The 23,324-nt window shown below is 34.6% G+C and overlaps 1 protein-coding gene across 1 annotated transcript in view; it reads left to right on the forward strand.

Moving 5' to 3' along the window:
- LOC309858614 (centlein-like) overlaps positions 1–22,323 on the forward strand; it is a gene marked incomplete at both ends in the record, with an annotated part of 34,553 nt that extends 12,230 nt beyond the window's left edge. Inside the window, 4 exons of the mRNA XM_082751333.1 lie at positions 9,407–9,587; positions 12,809–12,902; positions 12,984–13,207; positions 22,174–22,323. Coding sequence (XP_082607459.1) covers positions 9,407–9,587; positions 12,809–12,902; positions 12,984–13,207; positions 22,174–22,323 — 649 coding nt within the window. The remainder of the gene's footprint in view (positions 1–9,406; positions 9,588–12,808; positions 12,903–12,983; positions 13,208–22,173) is intronic.
- Between the last annotated feature and the right edge of the window lie 1,001 nt (positions 22,324–23,324).

Raw genomic sequence — 23,324 nt, forward strand, 5'->3', positions numbered from 1 at the left:
AACTTGGCATGGTTATTTACATAAGTCCAGCAAAGAATAGTGGTTGACCATATAGCTCTTCTTAAATCTGCTTTACTGGAATTTTTCATAAGGGGTTTCAGATTGAAATTTCAAAGCTTCTCAAGACCAAGATGCCAGTCCAATGATTTGCCACCAGACTTGCCTGCAATAGCTGTAGATTTGGGTAAATTTCTCTCTTCTTGAGGTCCCCAAAATGTCCTGAGGTTTCTTCACCTGCCAAGAAGTGACCTTCCTTACCAGGAAAAGCTGCTGGGGTACCAGGCTGTTTTCCTAAAAAGTTTTATTGGTTCCATAAAGTCATCTTAGTTCCTAAAAGCTGTCTGGTCATAATCTGAGTCTATGCAAGCTTCTCTAAGATAGGACATGCCAGTCAAAACCTTGGTAATATACCCAATATTCCCAATTCTGTCATGTTACAAGAGAACAGATTCTTGCTGAACTTATGCCAAAAAAAAAAAGATTTCCATGAAAATATAAAAATATTTACTAAGAGTTTCCAAATTCTGGAGGGATTACCTAGGGAGAAAAAGATAAATGTTTCCATCTGTTTACAAAAGGCACATTTTACCAAACTGTTGTAAGTCATTGTTAGTTTAAGAGAAGAGGTTTTCTTAAATCTAGAAGAATAAAACATTAAAAACATTAATGATAAAACAAAGTCACAAAAATTATAATCATTCTCATCAGTTCATTAAGTCCCATGTTACTAATTTTTAATTCTGCTAGAATCAGTTTTTCTATTAGTTCTGGAAAAACTTACCCAGTTCAGTTTTATGATCTTAAAGTTATAAGAAATGGGTATTTTAGAATATTTTCCATGAGTCTTCTTGGAGATGAAGCATTTTCCAAATATTACTGCTAAAGTTTAAGAGTAGGGGCACCTGGATGGCTCAGTTAGCTATGTTTTCAACTCTTTTGTGTGTGTATGTATGTTCACTCTTGATTTCAGCTTAGGTCATGATCTCACGGTCAAGACATCAGGTTCTTCACTGGGCATGGAGCCTCCCTTAAGATTCTCTCTCCCTCTTCCTCTACCCCTCCCCCTTTCCATAAGCTTGTGGTCCCTCTTTCTTTAAAAACCAACAAACAAACCATTAAAATTTCAGAGTAAAACAAGAACTGTGTAAAATGACAGAATTAAAAATGGCCATGGTTAACCATCTGCTGAGAGTTCATTACAATGCAATTGGCAAGGAAATGTTGTTATTTCTGTGGTATATGTACTTCAGGATAATAACTAGAACTGTAAGTGATAACATTATACCAGGACAAGTCAGATTTTTAGGAATTTCATGCAAATTCCAGAACACTTAAATTGATACTTTTATCTACAAAAATATAATCAAATAAGTTTAGCATCACATTTTTTGTAATATTTCTCATGTAACTTAATGAACTAAATCAACCTAATTAGGTTAGTAACTTTTGAGATATTCCAGGGATCATGTTTAGTATCTTAGAATTTCTTCTGGGTCAGAAACTTCATTTAGAATTTGATTTTGGGAAGTTTGTCAAAAATATCGAAAGGTTTTGGACAGTTGACTAAATAGGATCATAGTTTACCATGAGCTAATACTTAGTTACCTATTTAACCAACACTATAAAGACTTCACAGGCAAATACAGAAGCTTACACAGTGCTCATCAAAACTTAGCCATTTTTATATCAAAAGGACTAGACTTACATAAGTAATAAAAAACTTAATTATAAAAATAATGAGGCACAGGGAATTATTTTGATTTAAAAAAACACAAAATCTTTGCTTTCAGGGTACATTATTTTAAAAGGTAAAGAACATTTCATTGTCTCTTACCAAGAATACACCAATAGTCGGAAAATGTCCTTTTACCAGAGACAAAATCAAACTGAAAAGTTATAGTAGCTTACTTCTGATATTAAAGTTCACTCAATGAAATTAATTCCAATCTTAGCCAGTCCTAGCCATGCATTAGTTCCTTTCTAAAGATTCCCTTCCACAGACTTTCTACAAGTTTCAAGTTTGTCTTGTTGTTCTTCTTTCCCATTTATAATTAATTGGTTTTACTTTGGGACATACTTTCTTTCCTTCAACAAAATGCATTTCTATTCCATATACCTTTTTTTACTGAAAACACACATCCTACTTATCTTGCATTCAGAAAAGATTATTATTTCTAGTAGTTTTAGTTACATTTACTAATTAGAATTCTTAACCCTTAAAAACCTTAATTTCAGATTGCCTGGGTAGCTCAGTTGTTGAGCAACTGCCTTCAGCTCTGATTGTGATCCTGGGGTCCAGGATTGAGTCCCGTATTGGGCTCCCTGCACAGTGGGGAGTCTGCTTCTCCCCCCGATCCTCCACCCCCCTTTGCTCTTTCTCTCTCTCACTCTCTCAAGTTAAATATTAAAAAAGAACCTTAATTTCTAGTGAAAACTAAGTAAGCAATTGTGAACTGTGTTATACCAGCATTCTTTAGATTGCCAAATTTATAATTATATTCCGTAATTTCTACAAACATATGCCCCTCCCCTTTTAAAAATAATGCATTCTTTCAGTATGATACATGACATGCTTACCAACAGATTCAAATAATTGTTTAATTGCTGTGTAATATGAAGCTGAAAGTAGATAAGCTTATGTTCAGTAATCATTTTATCTTATTTGGAAATGATCTAGATGGTGAGTTCACCACCACTGAATTTAACTTAGCTAAACTTTAAAGTTTCAACTTAACAAAGGTATTTGGAAAACTATGTTTTAAGTATATATACTATAAAATATAATTTCCATTAAGAAGTTTATATAAGGGGCGCCTGGGTGGCTCAGTGGATTAAGCCGCTGCCTTTGGCTCGGGTCATGATCTCCGTGTCCTGGGATCGAGCCCCGCATCGGGCTCTCTACTCAGCAGGGACCCTGCTTCTTCTCTCTCTCTCTCTCTCTGCCTGACTTTCTGCCTACTTGTGATCTCTCTCTCTGTGTCAAATAAATAAATAAAATCTAAAAAAAAAAAAAAGTTTATATAAACGCTCTTAACCCACTAACAACTGTCTGAATCACTCACTTCCAACAATTGTGTTTAGACTACCCATGAAAACTTCATGAGACATTAGACACAGCCAGCCATCATCCCAAGTTTTTTTTTTTCTTGCTGACAAATTTTCTAAGAGATGCAACATGAAATTACTTGATTAGTAAACCCAGGCAGAATAAAAGTTGTATTTCTGCATTATATTCAGTGTTGGTAATGCTAATATATTAGAGTTTTGATTATACCACTGAACTTAACTAGTTTTTATTTACCAAAGATTATTCCAGGTCATGTGAACTTGAAACACATTTGGCTCCATTTTTGTTACATTTCTGAGAATTCAGTTTATGTGTATGTTTAATTTTCCTTATGTGAATTAAATAGAAGTCTTTCACAAATTAATTTTGGTAATACCATCTGGAGGCAGAAAAATATCACATATCTACAGTGTACATATACAGACACACAGTGTTAGCTGGGAGATGTATGATAATGTAGAATTTACTAGTAAAAGAAGAGTAGGAATGAGTGAAGTTTCTTTTCAGATGACTTGTTTGTATTTACTAATATTTGTGGAGAAGACGCATGTTTTTTCATTTGCCTAAATTTCTTTTTTTTTTTTAAAGATTTTGTTTATTTATTTGACAGATAGAGATCGCAAGTAGACAGACAGGCAGGCAGAGAGAGAGGAGGAAGCAGGCTCCCAGCTGAGCAGAGAGCTTGATGCATGGGCTAGATCCCAGAACCTTGAGATCATGACCTGAGCGGAAGTCAGAGGCTTAACCCACTGAGCCACCCAGGTGCCCCATCATTTGCCTAAATTTCAAATGAGCTTTCCCCCTTTTGCTCTAGTTTGATAAGACTTACCTCCATGAAATGTGTAAAATATTTGCATCTCAAAGGTATGGGGAAGGAATGCAGGTTCCTCTAAAAAGAACTTTGCTTTCCTAAGGCCAATATTTACCAGCTTTTTGAAACAAATAGGGAAAGTTTAGGGAATAGTAAAAAGGGTTGGTGGACCTTGAATTGTTTCTGGAGCCATACCTATGGTCCTGTAAAGACTAGATATGTAAAACAAGGATAGCTGTCTTCAGTTCCTCAAAGAATTGGGTTGCTGGGAAATGATATCAAAGAACTGTCACAAATATCTAGCTATGTTGAAATGTTCTTCTTTCCTTTGGGTACATTTAGCTTAGGAAAAGTGCTAAACAAAATAAAACAAAACAAAAACCAAGTCCTATCAGGCAGTGCATATCAGCCTTGTTCATAAATTTAGTCTGACTGGTAGATTTCCATCTAATTTTCTACCTTTTTAATCTATCCACTAATTGCAGGAGATAATCCACTTTAAAAACTTTTTTTTAAAAAAGTTTGCCTAAATTTCACAAAGACAGAGATCACAGGTAGGCAGGGGGGGGGGGTGGCTCCCTGCCAAGCAGAGAGGCCAATGTGGGGCTCTCTATCCCAGGACCCTGAGATCATGACCTGAGCCGAAGGTGCCCCAACTTAAAAAAACTTTTGATGATCCTTCCTTAGTTTAATAAATTCTTTAACTTGGCTCTTAGGTCATCCTTTGGCCGAGGAGTGAAAGATAGCTGAGGAGCATTGCCCCCAGTCTTGAGTGGTTATTGTGAAGGTAATCTCTTTAGACTGGAAAAGCAGTTCAGACGGAAATTTAGTAAAACATGAGAATTCAGATAAAGAATCATAGAGGGAAGCAGTAGGAATCATACCAGCCTTAACAACTTTTGTTTTAAGCAAAAACAAAATCAAAAGCAAAAAATAAAATTGGGTCTTTAGTTTTTCAGTTGTCCAATTTTCCAAATAGCCACCTCACTTTTCTTTTTTGATGAGAAACTCCTCCGCAAAATTTGCATTTTAAAGAATAGCTCTTAGGTCCTATAGATGATGGGGGCAGAAAACTTATATCACAAAGGCATAGAAAAAATAAGTTTTTTCCAAGATAGAGTTTTGATGGTATATTTGCCTATTATTAGAGGTTCAGGGTAATTTAAATTGTTCTTTTTTTTCTCAAGTGCAGGACAATTCTGTTTCCAGTGCCTCAATATCTACAAGCAGTCTGAGATTGAATAGGTGAGGCCTGAGGATTGGTAAAGATGGGTGACCTCCAAATTGTTTTTAGAACCACATTTCAGGTTTTGTAGAGATTTGCAGAGAGGTGGGGCGGGTTTAAACAAGGGTCCTGGATATCCAAAGGATCTTCTTCAGGGACAGGGCGTTGGAGATAAATAGGTGTGGAGGAGAATAGAATCTACATTAGATATGGATCCTATTTTTTCTTCTGAATATAATTTCTGTTATTTCATATTGTCAAGGGAGTCCTTAGAGCTAGCTGTTTCTTAAGTACAAACTTACTTGCCTCTGTTAGGATTACCTTGATTTTATAAAAATTTCAAAGCTCAGGGGTTCCTGGGTGGCTCAGTGCGTTAAAGCCTCTGCCTTCAGCTCAGCTCATGATCCCAGGGTCCTGGGATTGAGCCCCATGGCGGGCTCTCTGCTCAGCAGGGAGCCTGTTTCCTCTTCTCTCTCTGCCTGCCTCTCTGTGTAGTTGTGATCTCTCTGTCAAATAAATAAATAAAATCTTTAAAAGAAAAAAAATTTCCAAAGCTCAGACTTTGGGATCTCCCGATTGGATGGGGGCCACCAAATGTGGAGCCAAGTGACACCTGCAGTGAAAGAATTCATCTGAGGCAGAACAAAAAGGAAAGAAATAATAACCTGGAGGGAGTTGTGAGCAGGGCTGTGGAGGAGAGACTGTCTGGCTTGAGGCAGTTGGTGGGGAGCTGTAGTTAAGTGGGGAAGGTGAGGAAGTATGGGAACATACGGAATTTAACTTTCCTGGTACTGTGTCTGAATGTAGGTCATCCTTGGTCAGCTAGGATTTATATGGATATTTTGAGGTGGGTTGCCTAATAGGCCTGTTTGTATTCAGCCACGGGGTTGCTGTGGGCCCTTCTACCTTCGTCAGTTTTCCATTGTTCAAGTTGAGTGCCTATAGGTGGCCTTTACACAGACCACACCCCAGAACAATTAAATCTTAACTTCTGTGGTGGGATACAAGCTTCACGATTTTTTGAAGTTCTCCAACTAATTCCAATAAGTAGACTAGTTTGGGAACCATTGTTCTAAATGATCAATGGGTCAAGTCCCTTGTCTTCAGGCAGGTAATAAAAACTTAAAAATAGGGCACCTGGAAAGCTCAGTCACTTAAGTGTCTTCCTTTGGCTCAGGTCATGACCCCGGGGTCCTGGAATCAAGTTCCGCATCAGGCTCCTTGCTCAGTGGAGAGTCTGCTTATTGCTCTTCCTTTGCGCACCCCCATCACCCTGCTCGTGATCTCTCTTTTTCTCTCTCCAATAAATAAATAAAATCTTAAAAAAAAAAATTGATGAAGGTGAGGAAGAAGGACCAAATCTGTATTCCCATTTCTTTTTTACTTTTTGTAAGGGTTTCTTCCTCATTCTCAAAAGCCATTAGAGATAAAATCCTCCTTAGCTTAAAACTCACTAAGCATTTATCTATGTCTTCAAGGAAATTCTAGTTTCAGCTACTAATTATGTCTCAGCCGGTGATCTTTCCACTCTTCATAATAGAAGTGCTGGGGTTTACTCATGTGTGAGTATATATATACACGAATAAATACATGAAAGCTAAGTAACACAGTCAATTCTAATTTCATCACATTAGTGCTTGTGCAGATGGTCACATATTTTGGGAGATGTATCACAGTATCTCTTAAAACACAAGATTGTCATTTAAGTTGCTTAGCGGTGAAACTTGATTTTATACTGTGACGATTAAGTGTTACATTTCCTGCCTGACAGAACATTCTCAGGAATCACTCAGCTGCAAAAAAATTCTCAAACAATTAGAAATCCCACAGGGGAGCCTCAGGACTTTAGAACATTCTATTTCTTTTAGCTTTTCATAGTCTGAAATATAAGAAATGTACTTGAAAACAGAAAATAGAACCTTGTCCTTTATATATGTATATAAAATACTATATCATATAATTATTAGCTTATTAACATTTATATATTTATGAATGTTCATTTCTCATAGTTGAACAGCATTATAAAGACATGCTGTCAAATGACAAAAATAATACAATTTCGTAACAAGTTTGAAGTCCTTTATTCAAGAGAAAACAGTCCATGGACTGGGGGAGTATTGTGCCTAGCAAGCTATGGCACACTCTTCCTAAGGATTTTGGGAAAGAGGGAGTTTTATAGAAGTAGTGCAGAGGGGAACCTGGGTGGCTCAGTTAGTTAAGTATCTGCTGTGGGCTCAGGTCATGATCCTGGAGTCCTGGGATCGAGATCCGTGTCGGACTCCCTGCTCAGCGGGAGCCTGCTTCTCCCTTTATCCCTCCCTCAAATAAATAAATAAAATCTTTTAAAAAAAGAAGTAGTAGTAGTGCAGAAAACAGGGCATGGTTAGCTTGAGGTCAGGGATTATTTTTTTTATAAGGCCAATATGTCCTGTTGTCTAGGGTAAGGTAAGTTGGCTAAAGTTGTGTTGGAGGGTAGTTTCCTTGATGGTAAGGTATTTACCATAAGGGCAGCAGACTTAAGTCAGATTTCTGATGTGGGACAGGCCATTGGCACAGCCTGCATTCTGTGGGTGTTGATACAAAAATACATTTTATCAATGCTCATTCAGAGATGAGTGTTCATCAGAAAGAGTTGTTAATATCTTGAGAAAAGCAGGATTTCAGCAAAGCATGTTGGTCAAATTTGTGAATAAAATGATGTTGAAAGGTATAGAAAATACTTTACAAAATTGAATAAAAATCCCTGAAGATAGCAATAGATTGGGAAGATAGAGTAATGCGGAAGACTGCAAGGTCCATTACTTAGCTGGAAACTGCCAATTGCTCAATGATACAGTGTGAAAAATATAAGACTTTGCAAGAGTATACATACAAATATTGTAAGAGGTTTTAATTAAATCTCGTATGAGTCTACAGTACAATATACATGTCAGAAAAGCTTGCATAATTTTAGTTTGCATCTACCAGGAGTTCTACTAAGGAATTCACATAGTATACTTGGAATATGAAATTGAATTCTGGACATAACGCTCCATGAAGATAAGGCGGAGCATATTCAAGAGTGACCAGGGTGGAAAAGCATCTCAAAAGCACACATAATAGGAATATTTGAATAAGCTAGGGATGTTTTTCTTGAGATGTTTTAAGCATCAAATGACCGTATCCAAATAGTTAAGAGATCATCCATATGGAAAAGGGATTGTACTTATTTGTATGTTCTACTCAACCTCAACACTTTTATTTTCCTTCCATTAATACCAGCTGTTAACATAATATAGATTTTACTTATTTTTCTTGTTATCTGAACTCACCCCATTAGGATGAAAGGTACATAAGGGCAGGGATTTTTATCTCCTTTATTCACTTGCTACTTTGTCCTTTATGCCTGGAAAAGTACCTGGCATATAATTGGAGCTTACCAGGCATTTTTCAGAATTGAATGGACATAGGAGATGGAACTGGGATCAGCCTCAGAAATTCAGAGATTGTCCCAGACGAAGGGAAAATTTTTCTGTCGGAATTGTTAAAGCTTTCTGCCCTATCTCAGAAAGTTGTAAGTGCTTCCACCCCTGGCATTGTTAAAACATGTGCTTCCTGAGTTAACACTTGGTAGAAATACTACAGAAGTGGTATTACTAGGCATTTGATACTGGGTATTCTAATTTCTTGATGAGATTTCACAATTTTGGAAACTTTTTTTTAACATTTAGTTTCTTTTCATCTGGGTGACAAGTAACTATGACATTGAACTATTTTTCAATAGGCATACTCTTTTTCTTTGATGGATACACTTTTCAAATATGGTGCACATAAGGGAATTATAACAAAGAGGACATTTGGTTGTGAAAAAAAGCAGGACCCCTGATACAATATAACATTTATCAGATGAAGAAACATTGTCCAGAGACAGTAAGTAACTGAAAGAGCCATATAGCCAGAACTCAAGTCCCAGGCCAGTGCTTGCTTACTGAGTCTGCTAATTTTACTGCAGTAAAATTTACTCCACTTAAGTGATGCTCAAATTTCAGTCACCAATGTAGATGCCCCATCAGGCTAAAGAAGTCCTACTTGTACTTGCTTATTCATCTTAATAAGTTAGAGGCCATGTATGGAATCCACAGAAATAATAGACTGTACAACGTATTTAGACTGATTTTCTTAACATAGAAAACCAATAAATGCTCAGATTAAACTTATAGCTTTATATGCAGTATGTGCTATAATGGTTTTTGATCTTGAACTTAAAAGAGGTACATTTAACAACTCTTCTTCCTGAATTTTATGTTCCATTTTTTTCTAAAAGCAGTGATTCTGGAGGACAGACCTCTCAAGATTTAGGAACAATTATTGTAGAAACATCCCAGAAGATAAGTCCTATAGAGGATGGAAGAGACCAGAAAGAGGGTGACCAAACGGAAGACAGCCAAATGCAAGGAAAAGAAATGGTACGAATTTATTCAAATACAGATGGCAAGACCCCAAAGGTATATGACACAGTGTTACTTAATTATAAGCTATGTTTTTAATTTTATCTTATGCTTTATAACTTAAATTTCATGACCAGTGATTTAATTTGAATCCTTAGAAAATGTTTTTCTTTGAAATATATAATGGAAATACTCAACTTTTTAATAATTTTTAAGTATCAATTTGTTACAAACTTGTATAGTTGAAAATGGAAATAGATATTATTTTCCTAAATATGAATCTTAAGGTATGTATATCTTAGCCAAAAAAATAGGTGATAATTAGCTTATTAGGTTTTAGATTATGTTACCTAAAAGAAAATATCAATAAATTAGACTTAATTAAAATTAAGAAATTTTGGTCTGTGGAAGGCCCACTTTTTTTTTTTTTAAAGATTTTATTTATTTATTTGACAGAGAGAGATCACAAGTAGGCAGAGAGGCAGGCAGAGAGAGAGAGAGGAGGAAGCAGGCTCCTGCTGAGCAGAGAGCCCAATGCGGGACTCGATCCCAGGACCCCAAGATCATGACCTGAGCGGAAGGCAGCGGCTTAACCCACTGAGCCACCCAGGCGCCCAAGGAAGGCCCACTTTTGAGGATAAAAAGATATGCCATACAATGCAGGAAGTGTTACAAACCGTGTATATGATAAAGGCCCCAGATTTTGAATATTTAAAGATTTTGTCAAAACTCATTGGTAGACATTCAAATAATCTAGTTAGAAGATGGAGTAAAAAACATGAACAGACATTTCATTGAGAAGATAAATGGAAGGCAAATAAATACACGTAAAGATTTCCAACATTACTAACCATTACGGAAATGCAGATTAAGACCCTATTGGGATACTTATCTTTTGAAACAGCTAAAATGAAGAAGAGTGAGAATACCAAATGCTGACGAGGATGCAGAGAGAGTGGATCTCACATATAATGTTAGTGTGAATATAAAGTGGCAGGGCACTCTGGGAAACAGTTGGCAGTTTCTTAAAAAAAAAAAAGGATGAGGTGCCTAGGTGGCTTAGCTGGTTAATCACCTGCTTTTGGCTCAGGTCATGATCCCGGGGTCCTAGGATCGAGTCCCACATCAGGCTTTGTGCTCAGTGGGGTCTGCTTCTCTCCCTCTGCTCCTCCCCACTGTGCTCTCTCTCTCTAACAAATAGACTCTTAAAAAAAAAAAAAGGGACACCTGAGTGGCTCAGTCAGTTAAGCATCTGCCTTCCCTCTGGTCACGATCCTGGAGTCCTGGAATCATGTACCACATCGAGCTGCTTCTCCCTTTGCCTACCACTCTGCCTGCTGTCCTCTCTATCTCTCTCTGACAACTAAATAAAATCTTTTTTTTTTTTTTTTAAAGATTTTATTTATTTAGTTGACAGAGAGAAATCACAAGTAGACAGAGAGGCAGGCAGAGAGAGAGAGAGAGGGAAGCAGGCTCCCTGCTGAGCAGAGAGCCCGATGCGGGACTCGATCCCAGGACCCTGAGATCATGACCTGAGCCGAAGGCAGCGGCTTAACCCACTGAGCCACCCAGGCGCCCCTAAATAAAATCTTTAAAAAAAAAAAAAAAAAGGAACTAATCATACATTTATCAAACAACCCAACTATTTGCCTCTTCGACACTTATCCCAGAAAAATGGAAATTTGTGTTTACCCAAAAAAACCTGTACATGAATGGGCATAACAACTTTATTTCTAATAGCTGAAAACTGGCAACAACCAGAATTTCCTTCAATAGCTGAACGGTTAAACTGTGATACATCCGTTCCATGTAATATTATGCAGGGAGGGGAAAAAAAAAAAGAGAGAGAATGACAAACTATTTGTACACACTATATTCTACATTCTACAATTTCTCATCTTGAGTTGGGGGCTTGGGCCATCTTTCATTGCCTTTTATGTTTTTTGTTGCTATATACGTGAAATTTCAAGTTCAGAGATTATCGATTGTCATATATTTTCCTGGCCACTTTGTTGGTTGCATGTGTTTTAGGATTCCTATTCCTATATTCCTAACTTGTGACATCAGAATGTCTTTAACATTTTGCCATGTTAAAAAAAAACCAAACTTTAAGTGTGCTAATTTCAATGTTTAAGATTTTCCTGAACTTCTTTGCGGGCATCTGAGTAGCTCAGTCACTTGAAAGTCAGACTCTTGGTTTTGACTCAGTTATGATCTCATGATGGTGAGCCTCAGGCTCCACACTCAGCTTGGAGTCTGCTTAAGACTCTCTCTCTGTCTGTTCCTCTGCCCCTCCGCCCCACTTGTGTGTGTGCTCTCTCTCTCTTTAAATATATAAAATCTTAAAAAAAATTTTTTCTGTATATCTAGTCAGAAATAATCCTGGAAATGGAAGCCCAATTATTTTTATTTTAGGTCCAGATAATTTGATACCAAGCCTGGTGACTAATACTGGTTTTGTTTGGGACATTTTTATAGTGCTTAGTACATCACTGGCACTTGAATCTTCATAAAACAATGAAACATTTATTTTTTTTTTAAGATTTTATTTATTTATTTGACAGACAGAGATCACAAGTAGGCAGAGAGGCAGGCAGAGAGAGAGGAGGAAGCAGGCTCCCTGCTGAGCAGAGAGCCCAATGTGCAGCTCGATCCCAGGACTCTGGGATCATGACCTGAGCCAAAGGCAGAGGCTTTAACCCACTGAGCCACCCAGGCACCCCAACAATGAAACATATAAAAAAATCTATCTTATATACTGACTCTAAAGAAGTTCAAATGAAGTATTTCAAAAATATTTTGAGGAATGAAGTAATAACAGGACTCACTGAAACCATATGGTACTTTATATATTTTCAGTATATATACATATATATGTGTGTGTGTATATGTGTATATATATATATATATGTATATATATAGTGATATATAGAGCCATAAGTTATTTAATATTCTTATTTTATTTTTATTGCTTTTATTATATTTCCTCATAGATCTTTAAACTGTCCGTAGGTTAAATTTCTACCACTTTTGGATTGATTTTTGTATTTGTGTGTTGTGCCTCCTAGATCAACTTTTTTTTTCTAGTTCAACTTTAATGCACATATTATGTTAATTTATGAGTTCTTGGTATCAGTTATAGAATTTTACTGTTTAAATTTTTTAGCCTGCATAGATAAATATATTTTTAGGTAAAGAAATAATATGATTTATTATGTTCATTCACTTGAAGTTATTTTTGAGTAATAAACTAATTTTTATAAAACCTTCAAATTTAGAATTATTTTCATTACAAGAATGCCAAAAAAACAACTTTTCAAAAGAAGAATGGTAATATACAAAAGAGTTCACATTCAACAGTTCCTATCAGAGGTAAGAATGTATATGAAATTAACAATGTCTTTTTAATTTATTGTGTTTTTTAAAAAAATATTACAAACATTCTTTTTATAGTTAACAGAGAAAAGTGGAAAAATATAACTGTCCAGAAATCAAGTAGCAATATTATTTTATTACGAGAACGTATTGTATCCTTACAACAACAAAACAGTGTACTTCAGAATGCCAAAAAAACAGCCGAATTGTCTGTCAAAGAATATAAAGAAATCAATGAAAAACTCCTTCAGCAACAGCAAGTGTCTGATCAACGATATCAAATAAGCAGACAGACAATAAAGGTAAAGAAACTTTAAAAATTAATTACAATAGTCTCTATTATAAGGGTGGATATTTTGTTTTACATGTGTTGTTCTGTTCATATTTGTGTTTTTTATTGGGGTATAACTTGGATTTTAAGAATAGGCTTCATAAATGCATTTAGGTTGCCCATTTGCCCATGTCTAAAACTTTGAATTTTTCATTATAATCAAATTATTTAAATAGTAATTGCCGCTGTTCCTCTTTGCAAATACTAGTATAACATGTGAGGATTTTAACATAAATATCTATTTTAATGTGTTCCTATAACTTATCTATGCTTTTGTTAAACTCAGGTGAATTGAGTTTTCTCTAGCAGTTTTTAGATACATTATAACATTGCTGGTTATCATAATTTAATTTTAAAGCAAATGAAAATGAAAGATTGTTCTTTACATTTCTATTCTTAAAGGTATTTGCTTATAAAAAACAATGATTTGTTGAAAATTTGTCTTATACAGAAGAATTCATAATTTTAGAAAATAATTTTTTTTTAAAGATTTTATTTATTTATTTGACAGAGAGAGATCACAGTAGGCAGAGAGGCAGGTAGAGAGAGAGAGAAGGAAGCAGGCTCCCTGCTGAGCAGAGAGCCCCATGTGGGACTCGATCCCAGGACCCTGAGATCATGACCTGAGCCGAAGGCAGCGGCTTAACCCACTGAGCCACTATTAAATCACTATCATACATAATTTTAAATTATGCTTAAATCCTCTACTTATATTATCTAGTGCTTTCATCCAAGCAATGCTAACTAAATGTTTTAATTATAAAGGATTACTATTATGCTAGCTATATGAATATCAATAGGAACTGTGTTCTGGCTTCATTCCCAAAGTAGCCTTATAACCAAATCTGACCCATGTTCCAAACGTACTCTGAAAGTTACTTTCTATGATCTGGGTTTTAAAAAATTATTAAGACTTGTTTTCTGGCCTAACAGGTAGTAGACACTGTAGAATATTCCATGTGCACTTGAGAAGAATGTGTATTCTGCTGTTGTTGGATTGAATGTTCTATATATATATCTGTTGAGTTTAGTTGGTTAATAATGATGTTCAACTTTTCTATTATTTTTGCTGATTTTCTGTCTAGTTCTATCAGTTATTGACTGTGAAGTATTTAAATCACCCGCTATTAATTTTTTTGTGATAGCTTTAATGAGAGATAATTCATATACCATATAATTCTCTCATTTAATTAAATGGTTGTTACAATGTAGACAAAATTGTGCAGCTATCACTAAAATCAATTTTGGAACATTTTCATAACTTCATAAAGGGACCCTGTACCCTTTATCTATTATCCTTCCCCATCTCTGCCAGCTCTAGGCAACTCCTAATCTATACTCTATATAGATTGTAAGGGCAAAAAAATTTATTCTACTTCCTTCTAGGTTATTTGACTTCTCTAATAATTAAAGTGTCATAAGACAAATTAACAGGAGAAAAAGAATTTAATTTTGTATGTATTAGACCTCCATAAAAACATGAAACCCAAAAAGCAGCTAGGTAATTGAAGCTTATAAAACATCCTGAGCTAAAGAATTAGGTTGAGGTCTGGGATTCAAAGGGAGGAAGGCCTTTCACATGAAGGTCAGAGATGTTTGGAAAACAGATGTTCTGTTATGCAGATAAAGTTCTTAGGTAAAAAGAGGGGTGCCTGGGTGGCTCAATTGGTTATGTCCAACTTCTGGTTTTGGCTTAGGTCACGGTCTCAGGGTCATGAGATCGAACCTCAGTCATTCTCTGTTAGGAGTAACTCGCCAAGACAGTTACTCATAATTTATCTGAAAAGTGTGAAAAAAATGAGTCCCAAATCTTAAGAACAACAAGATGTAAATGTCATCCTCTTTTGTTCCAGTAACATTACTTAATTGTATTATGGCTGTGTAAACTCGTTTATAACCACATTGTTTCATCATGTAGATTTAAACAGCCTTAACTCATAGAAGCAAACTACTAGAACCCATATTATAAAAGAAAATGCAACTTTAGCTATAAAACCACCTTTTAAAAATCTTTTGAATGTTTTGTATAGGTATTAAATAATTTTATATAAGATATCAGCTGGTAAATATGAAACATAGATTTTTGTGGAATTTTATATACTGTAAAATTTATTTTCTAATAAGCCTTCCCCTGAAATAATATGTTTAGAGAAAGTAGAATAATCTGTACCATTAATTCATATATTAATAGCTGAGTTATTTTATTAATTTCCTTTCTGTATTTATTTAACAAAATGGATTTCAAGAGGTTTATTATCACTATGATTGAGGTATGTTGCCTGAAATTCATATGTTGAATTTTGACCTAATTCTTAATATTGCGTTTTTTGGGGATGGGGCCTTTGTGAGGTAATTACATTTAGTTGAGGTCATGCCCTTATGTTGGGTTTAGTGACCTTATAGGTAGAGAGCTCTCAATAGAACCTGACCATGCTGGCATCTCATACTTTCAGCCTCCAGAATTGGAAGATATTAAATGTCACTTGTTTAAGCCACAGAGTCTATGGGGGTTTTGTTGTTATTGTAGCAACCCAAGCAGAGTAATGCAGATTTTGGTACTGCCACTTGAGTGCTGTTGTAACAAATACCTAAAAATGTGGAAGAAGCAGCTTTGGAACTATGTCATGGGTACATGTTGCAAGGGTTTTGAGGTATGTACTAGAAATAGAGACATTAAGGGTATTCTGGAGAGGTTTCAGATGAAAATGAGAAACATGTTTTTGGAAACTAGAGGGAAGGCAATCTTTGTTATAAAATATCAAAGAACTTGGATGAACTGTGTTTTAGTGTTTTGTGGAAGGTAGAACTTGAGAGCAAAGAAATTGTGTGTTCTTTTATTAGAATTTTATTTTGGAAAGGGTAGTTTTAGGTTCACAGCAAAATTGAAAAGAAGGTACTGAGATTTCTCATATATCCCATGCCTCCACATATGCGTAGACTCCCTCATTGTCAGTATCCCCATCAGAGAGGTACATTTATTGCAATTGATGAACCTACATTGATACATCATAATTACTCAAAATGCATAGTTTAACTTGCAGTTCACTCTTGCTATATTGTACATTCCCTGGGTTTGGAAAAAATATATAAAGACACAAATCTATTCATGTATTCATTTTCACTGCCCTAAAAATCCTCTATGTCTTGCCTATTTATCCTCCCACCCCACTCCAATCCCTGGCAACTGCAGATTTATTTTTATTATCTCCATAACTTTGCCTTTTGCAGAATGTCATATAGTTGGAATCCTATAATATAAAGAGTTTTCAGACTGACTTCTTTCTCATAATAATATGCACCTAAGTTTCCTCCCTCATAATAATATGCACCCAAGTTTTTTTGTGGCTCATTTCTTTTTAGTGTTGAATAATATTCCATTGTCTCATGTACCACAATTTATGTATCTCCTCACCTATTGAAGGACATCTTGATTACTTCCATGCTTTGGCAATTATGAATAAAGCTACTATAAACATCCCCATAAAGGTTCTTGTGTGCACACAATGACTTTGGGCAAATACCAAGAAATGTGATTGCTATATCATATGGTAAAAATATGTTTAGTTTTGTAAGAAACTGCCAAGCTGTCTTCCAAAGTTAACTGTACCATTTTGATTCCCAGCAGCAAGGAATGAGATTCCCATTGCCCCACATTCTCACTACCATTTGATGTTGACAGTGTGGTGGATTTGGGCCATTCTGAAAGTGTATAGTGTTATTTCATGGTTGTTTTAATTTGTATTTCCCTGATGATATATGATGTGGAATATCTTTTTATATGCTTATTTCCCATCTGTTTATCTTCTTTGGTAAGATGTCTATTTGGGTCTCTTGCCCACTTTTTAATTGGATTCTTTTTTTTCCTTACTGCTGAGTTTTAGGAGTTCTTTCTGTATTTTGGAAAAAGCCCTTTATCAGATGTGTCTTTTGTAAATATTTGCTTCTAGTCTATAGTAGAATGGGCCTTCTTATTCTCTCAACACTGTGCTTTGTCGAGCAGAAGTTTTGAATCGTAATGAAGTTCAGCTTATCAATTATTTTTTTCATGGATCATGCTTTTGGTGTATCTAAAGAGTGATCACCATACCCTAGATCACTTAGAAGTTCTCCTATTTTATCTTTAAGGAATTTTTTAGCCTTGTGTTTTACACTTAGGTCTGTGATTCATTTTGAATTATTTTTTGTGAAGGAATAAAGTCCGTCTTCTGTGTCTAGATTTTTAAATTTTTTATTTTTTTATTTTGCCTGTAGATGCCCAAATGTTCTAGCACATTTTGTTGTAAAGGCTATTTTATCTGCATTGCATTGCCTTTGCTTTTTCCTCAAAGATCAATTGACTCTACTTATGTGGGTTTATTTCCGGGGTGTCTATTATGTTCCATTGACCTATTTATTCTTTTACCAGTACCACATGTTTTGATTACTGTAACTTTATAGTGAGTCTTGAAATCAGGTAGTAGTGTTAAATCTTCCAACTTTGTTGTTTTCCTTCAGTACTATATTGACTAATCTGGATCTTTTGCCTCTTCATATGAACTTTAAGATCAGTTTATCAATATTTACATGCTGGAATTTTGATTATGATTGCAGTGAATCTATAGAACCAATTGGGAAGAACTAACGTCTTGACAATATTGTACCTTTCTTTCCATGAACATAGAATATCTCCATTTATTTAGTTCTTCTACTTCATTTCTCAGACTATTTTAGTTTTTCTCATATAAACATTGTACATCTTTTGTTAGATATATATTAAAGTATTTACTTTTTAGGTGTGCTAATGTAAATGGGATATTTTGCTTTTAAATCTACTTGTTCACTGCTGGTATATAGGAAAGGGATTGACTTTCATATATTAACCTTTTATCTATCAACTGTGACATAATCACTTAGTTGGTCTAGGAGTTTTTTTTGTTGATTCTTTTAGGTATTCTGCATTGACAGTCAAATCTGTGAATAAAGACAGTTTTATTTCTTTCCTCTGACTCTGTATACTTTTCACTTTATTTTCTCATTTTGCTGACTTAGCTAGAACTTCCAGTATGACAAAAAGCCAGGATGAGAGGAGACCTCTTGCCTTGCACCTGATCTAAGTGGAAATGCTTCAAGTTTCTCATCATTAAGTGTGATGTTTCTTATAGGGCTCTTATAGATAATCTTTATGAAGTTGAGAATGCTCCCCTCTATTCCTAATTTACTGAGAGTTCTTACTATAAATGTGTGTTGAATTTGTCAAATGACTTTCTGCATCTATTGATGTAGTCATGTGATTTTTATTTTTTAGGCTGTTGATGTGAAGGACTGCATTAATTGATTTTTATCTCTTGAGTCGTTTTATCAACCTATGAGGAGGATAGTATCCTCATATTATATTAGGTGTGGTGCAATTAAGACTTAAAGAATTGAAATAAATTGCTTAGGATCAAGCTGAGTTGGCATTCTAGGGTTGTAACCTAGAGCTATCTCTTGATCTTAACTTCATAGTCTTTCTACTTTTCTAAGCTGATTTTTTTTATAACATTAAGTTTAATAGTTTTAAAGTTTACCATTTGGGAATTTTGTCATATCTAGTAGTTAATTCACTCCTAAAAGACAAAAACCGTATGTTATACTTCTTTGATAATGTTCACAGAATCCTGTATATTTAAGGTCATAGTACATTCTCAATGAAAGAATGAAGATTGATTTATGACTAGGTTTTACCGAGACTCTGATCTGATATTGCATATTCTTATCAACATTAAAAAATTGTTTTCTACTTCAAGTACCTTCCTCTTTTCTTTACGTCATTCTAAATCTAGCACATCACTTAAAGTCTAGTTCATAATATCACTTCTTGCATACAACATTTCCCAGAGCCATTCTCCTTTTCTAAGTTTAGCAAAAAATAATTCTGTTGTAATTTATTAAGTTGAGGTGGTTATGCGTCATGTAAGTGAAAATATCCTACAGACTTGTGAATAGGAACTAGAGAATCAATTTGAGAATTAGAAGAACAGGTAAGTCAAGAATGAATATTCATTTATATTGAGGAAGTGAAGGCATAGAAAACATTGTAGGAAAGGACTAAAAAGTTGACGGATCAATTGATAAACTATATAACATCGTGAAAGTATTGGGAGTTATGGTTTTGATATGAGAGTCAGCAGTATTAGTCTTATGGTGCTTTCAAGGAGAATGAGGCATACTCTCTTCTTTTTGTCAAAAATCCTACTAGGCCCACTTCACTTATTTGTGTTGCCATTCTTATAACTCTAAGCATTTAATTTTCCAAACCCTGATTTGCAAAATGGCCCTACATGTTTTCTGCAGGGAAAAGATACTCCTTTTTGTCCCCCCAAAATGCTATTTCTCTATATTAATAACAGTACTAACCAATCCCTAGGGGCATAACAATATTTCCAAAAGTTACAGAAGAGATGCTTTATAAAATATGGGCTGGAGAGCCAGACTTTCACGCTAAGCCATTGCTGCCTAATAGCCTTTAATCTGCTTTTTCTGTAACTCCTCAACTGGAGTGTCCCCAAGTAATCTTAGAGTTTATGTGTAATATTTCCACATACGTGTCGTAAATATAGACTGCTGTTTATTTTGTGATTAAGCATTATTATGTCTTCTGATATCTTGATGAATTCTTGATTCCCTTGCCCTCTGAGTTAGATAAAGGTAAATTCTCCAACAGCAAATTTTGTTTTCAGAAACTTTTTTGGCAACTGCAATCTTAAAGCAGGTTCATTTTTAGGATTTGAATTTTCAAATTTGTTTCAGCTCTTGTCCAATTGCATTAACCAGTTAATCTTCAATTAACTTAATCAAAACCCAAATAAAAGACTGATCCTGAATTAATGAAAACAGCATAACCCATTCAACAAATATCTTGGGTTTTTAGGTTTATCTATCATATAAACTTTGAGGATACCATTATATCTGAAGAGTCTTTTAGGAAACCCTGTAATTCTAAAAGGATCATATTTTATGGTTCTCCATAAAACATTTTTATTTGTGTAGATTATATGATTGCTATTGTTTCTTAAACTTATATTTATCTTTGGTTTATATTTATTTATATAACTCTTACTTAAAAGACTGAAGTGTTAAAGTACTGGACTTATTTTTTTTTCTGTCAGCAATTGTAGAATGTTAAATACCCTCATTTTCCTTTTTGTGGTCTGTGTTCATATCTCTAGTAATAATGAAGTAGAAAACTACTCCCTTATTGTACTTCATTGCTAATCTCCAGAGTTTTCTTTTATCTTACCCCAATAGCTTATGTAGTACACATTCCTTGTAGGGTATTCGGTTTATATATGTCAGATTCTCTAGGGCCATGGCTTTTGCCAGATGAAGCACTTTTGATTTTGAAGCTGATGAAACACAGTGCTATTATTGATCTGTGCATGACACAGCCTGTCTCTCTCCTAGCAGAGTGTAGCAACATTTATCCAGGAATTTGTGAAATGTCACTCGGATCATGTTCGCAAGGTAAACTGTGCAAAAACCAGGATCTGAGCTGAGAATCCATGTGGAATTGGACGTGACTGTCTTATTCCTATGTCTTATCTTCTAGATGAACCAGTGATATTTGTTAACAGAATGTCTGTGTCTTATATTAGACTTTGTAAGGAATGATTATTATCACACAGAATGCTATGTACTGTAAAATCATACATCTTATACTCTGTTTTCAGATGCACTTGTGATCTTACACAAAAAATAGTAAGATAAGAAAATAGGACCTGAAAACATCAGTTAGAAATTTATTTTCTGTTTATAATGAGCCAGTGTTGTAATATATTGCACAGTCTTATGTTCCTAGTGGTGTTTTTATTCTTTGCATCAGTATCCTTTCAGGTAAGTGTGTCTCATTAAAATATCAATATGCCTAGAAGTGACAAATTATAACATTTTTCCCCACTATGGAATCATTGTGATATTTAACTATGCATGTATTTTAGAGTTTGGTTTTAAATGCCTAAAATTTTGGTTTGCACATGGATAGATATATTTGTTATGATTTGTTTTAGATTAATATACCTAACACAGGTAAGGCCTTAATAATAGGATACTCAACAATGAATTAAACATAATCTTTGACACTTATATAATATACTACTAGCAGAGGTGAACATGTATATCATAATACAAAGAAATTATAATATCTATCTATCATGTGTTGTGTGTGTGTGTGTGTGTAACATACACCATGGATATGTAGTGGATGGAAAAATACAGTCATTCATCATAGTCATTATTTAGTAAGACTTTTGAGGAGGTAGCATTTGTGCTTAGACTTACAGTTTCATTTTGAAAGTTGTATAAGTGGAACAAAACCATTAGAAGAGGGAAATCTTGAAAAGGCATCAAGGCAAGAAAGAAGTTTGTTGAGACTAGTGAATAATCTAGTATAGTTGTGGTTCTCAAATCTAGCTATGTGTTCTCCTCACCTGGCGAGCTTTAAAAAAATACTCATGCCCAGGCCCTACCCTAGACCAGTTAAATCTGGTTATCTGGTGGTGATCGTACCTTGCTAAAAGCTCTCAGGTGGTACTGTTGTACAGTTAGGTGTGAGACTAAACTTTGAGAAAGTAGAAATTAAATGGAAACATGCAAATAAGAGACTGTTTAAATATTACAGCAAAAGATGACAAAAATCTAGAGGATACCAGTAGAAGTAGAAAGAAAAGAAAACAAGGGATTTTATAATGGTATAACACACAGAGTTTGACGACCAATCCTAGATGGGAAGATAAAAAAAAAAAAAGTGAAGAATTGAAATATCTATCAGTATTCTAATTAAAGTGACTAGAAAGTTGATAGACTTTATTTGTAATAATATTTTATGATAAATATTGTGGGAGAAAAAAATCTTCATATGAACATACCAAGAAAGTTGGACAAAATATAACAAATATAAATGTACACCATTTAAATATATAGAACATAACAACAAAAAGATGTAAATCCCTAGAGCTAAAGTCGCTGACAGTTTACCACTGGACCAAATGGCAATTTGTCACTGAAGTGATGGTATCAAGTGAGCTGCAGGATATTTCAGAGTCTAATGTAGAGGAGAGACCAGGGCTAGAGGTATGAAATTTTGAAGTTATGAGTATTTACATCATATTTTAAAAACTGAAGCTGGATGGAACCCACTTAGGGAGTAAAGGTAGATAAAAAAGAGAGGAGGTCCAAGGTCTGCGCCCAGGGCCCTCCAACCTTTGGAGTTTGGACAGAAGGGAAAGGACTAGAAAAGGAGAAGCCAGTTAAGTAGAAAGAAAACCAAGAGCATGGAGTATCCAAAAGCCAAATGATGAAAGGATTTCAAGGACTAGTGAATGACTAATGATGTCAAATGCTGCTGACTAGAGTAGGTCCTTGAGAGGAACTAAGAAATGGGAAGAGAAGGAGAGGAATTGGAGAATATAGTTAAATGTGCATCCTTTTTAGAGTCATCTCATAGAATTTTGCTCTAAAGGAGAACAGATAAAACTAACATATAAACACTTAATATATATAAATATGAACATTTAATAACTTGGGCTCAAAATATATAATGCAAAAATGGCAAATCTTAACTATTTTTAAGATAACTTGCTCTAAATATTTATCAAAAATATTCACAAAATTAAACCAAAAAAAGCTCTTCACAAATTTTAAATATTTGGTGTCATATAAAAAACATTGTTTAACATAAGTGAAATTAGAAATCAATTTAAAAGCTTAACTTTGAAAATTCTGATACAAACTTATAGAGACATTTCCAAATAACTAATGGATCAAAGAAGGAAATTTAAAAAATGAAAGAATACTTCAAATTAAATGATATCAAAACTTGCAGAGTGCAGGTAAGATGGTACTCAGATGGAAATGTATACCTTTAAATGCAGTAAAACTAGAGAAAGGTTAAAAATTAATGAGCTACCAGTGTAATTGGTTACATTCAATTTAAGAATGAGCAATTAAATAATCCCAAAGAAAATAAAAAGATATTAAGACATATTAAGATAAGGACAACATTTAATATTGTAGAAAGCAAACATGCAGTAGACAAGATAAAAAAAACTAAAAGGTGGATCATTGATACTAAT

Source organism: Mustela nivalis, assembly GCF_964662115.1.
Source record: "Mustela nivalis genome assembly, contig: HAP1_SCAFFOLD_2921, whole genome shotgun sequence".
NCBI classification, from domain to species: domain Eukaryota; kingdom Metazoa; phylum Chordata; class Mammalia; order Carnivora; family Mustelidae; genus Mustela; species Mustela nivalis.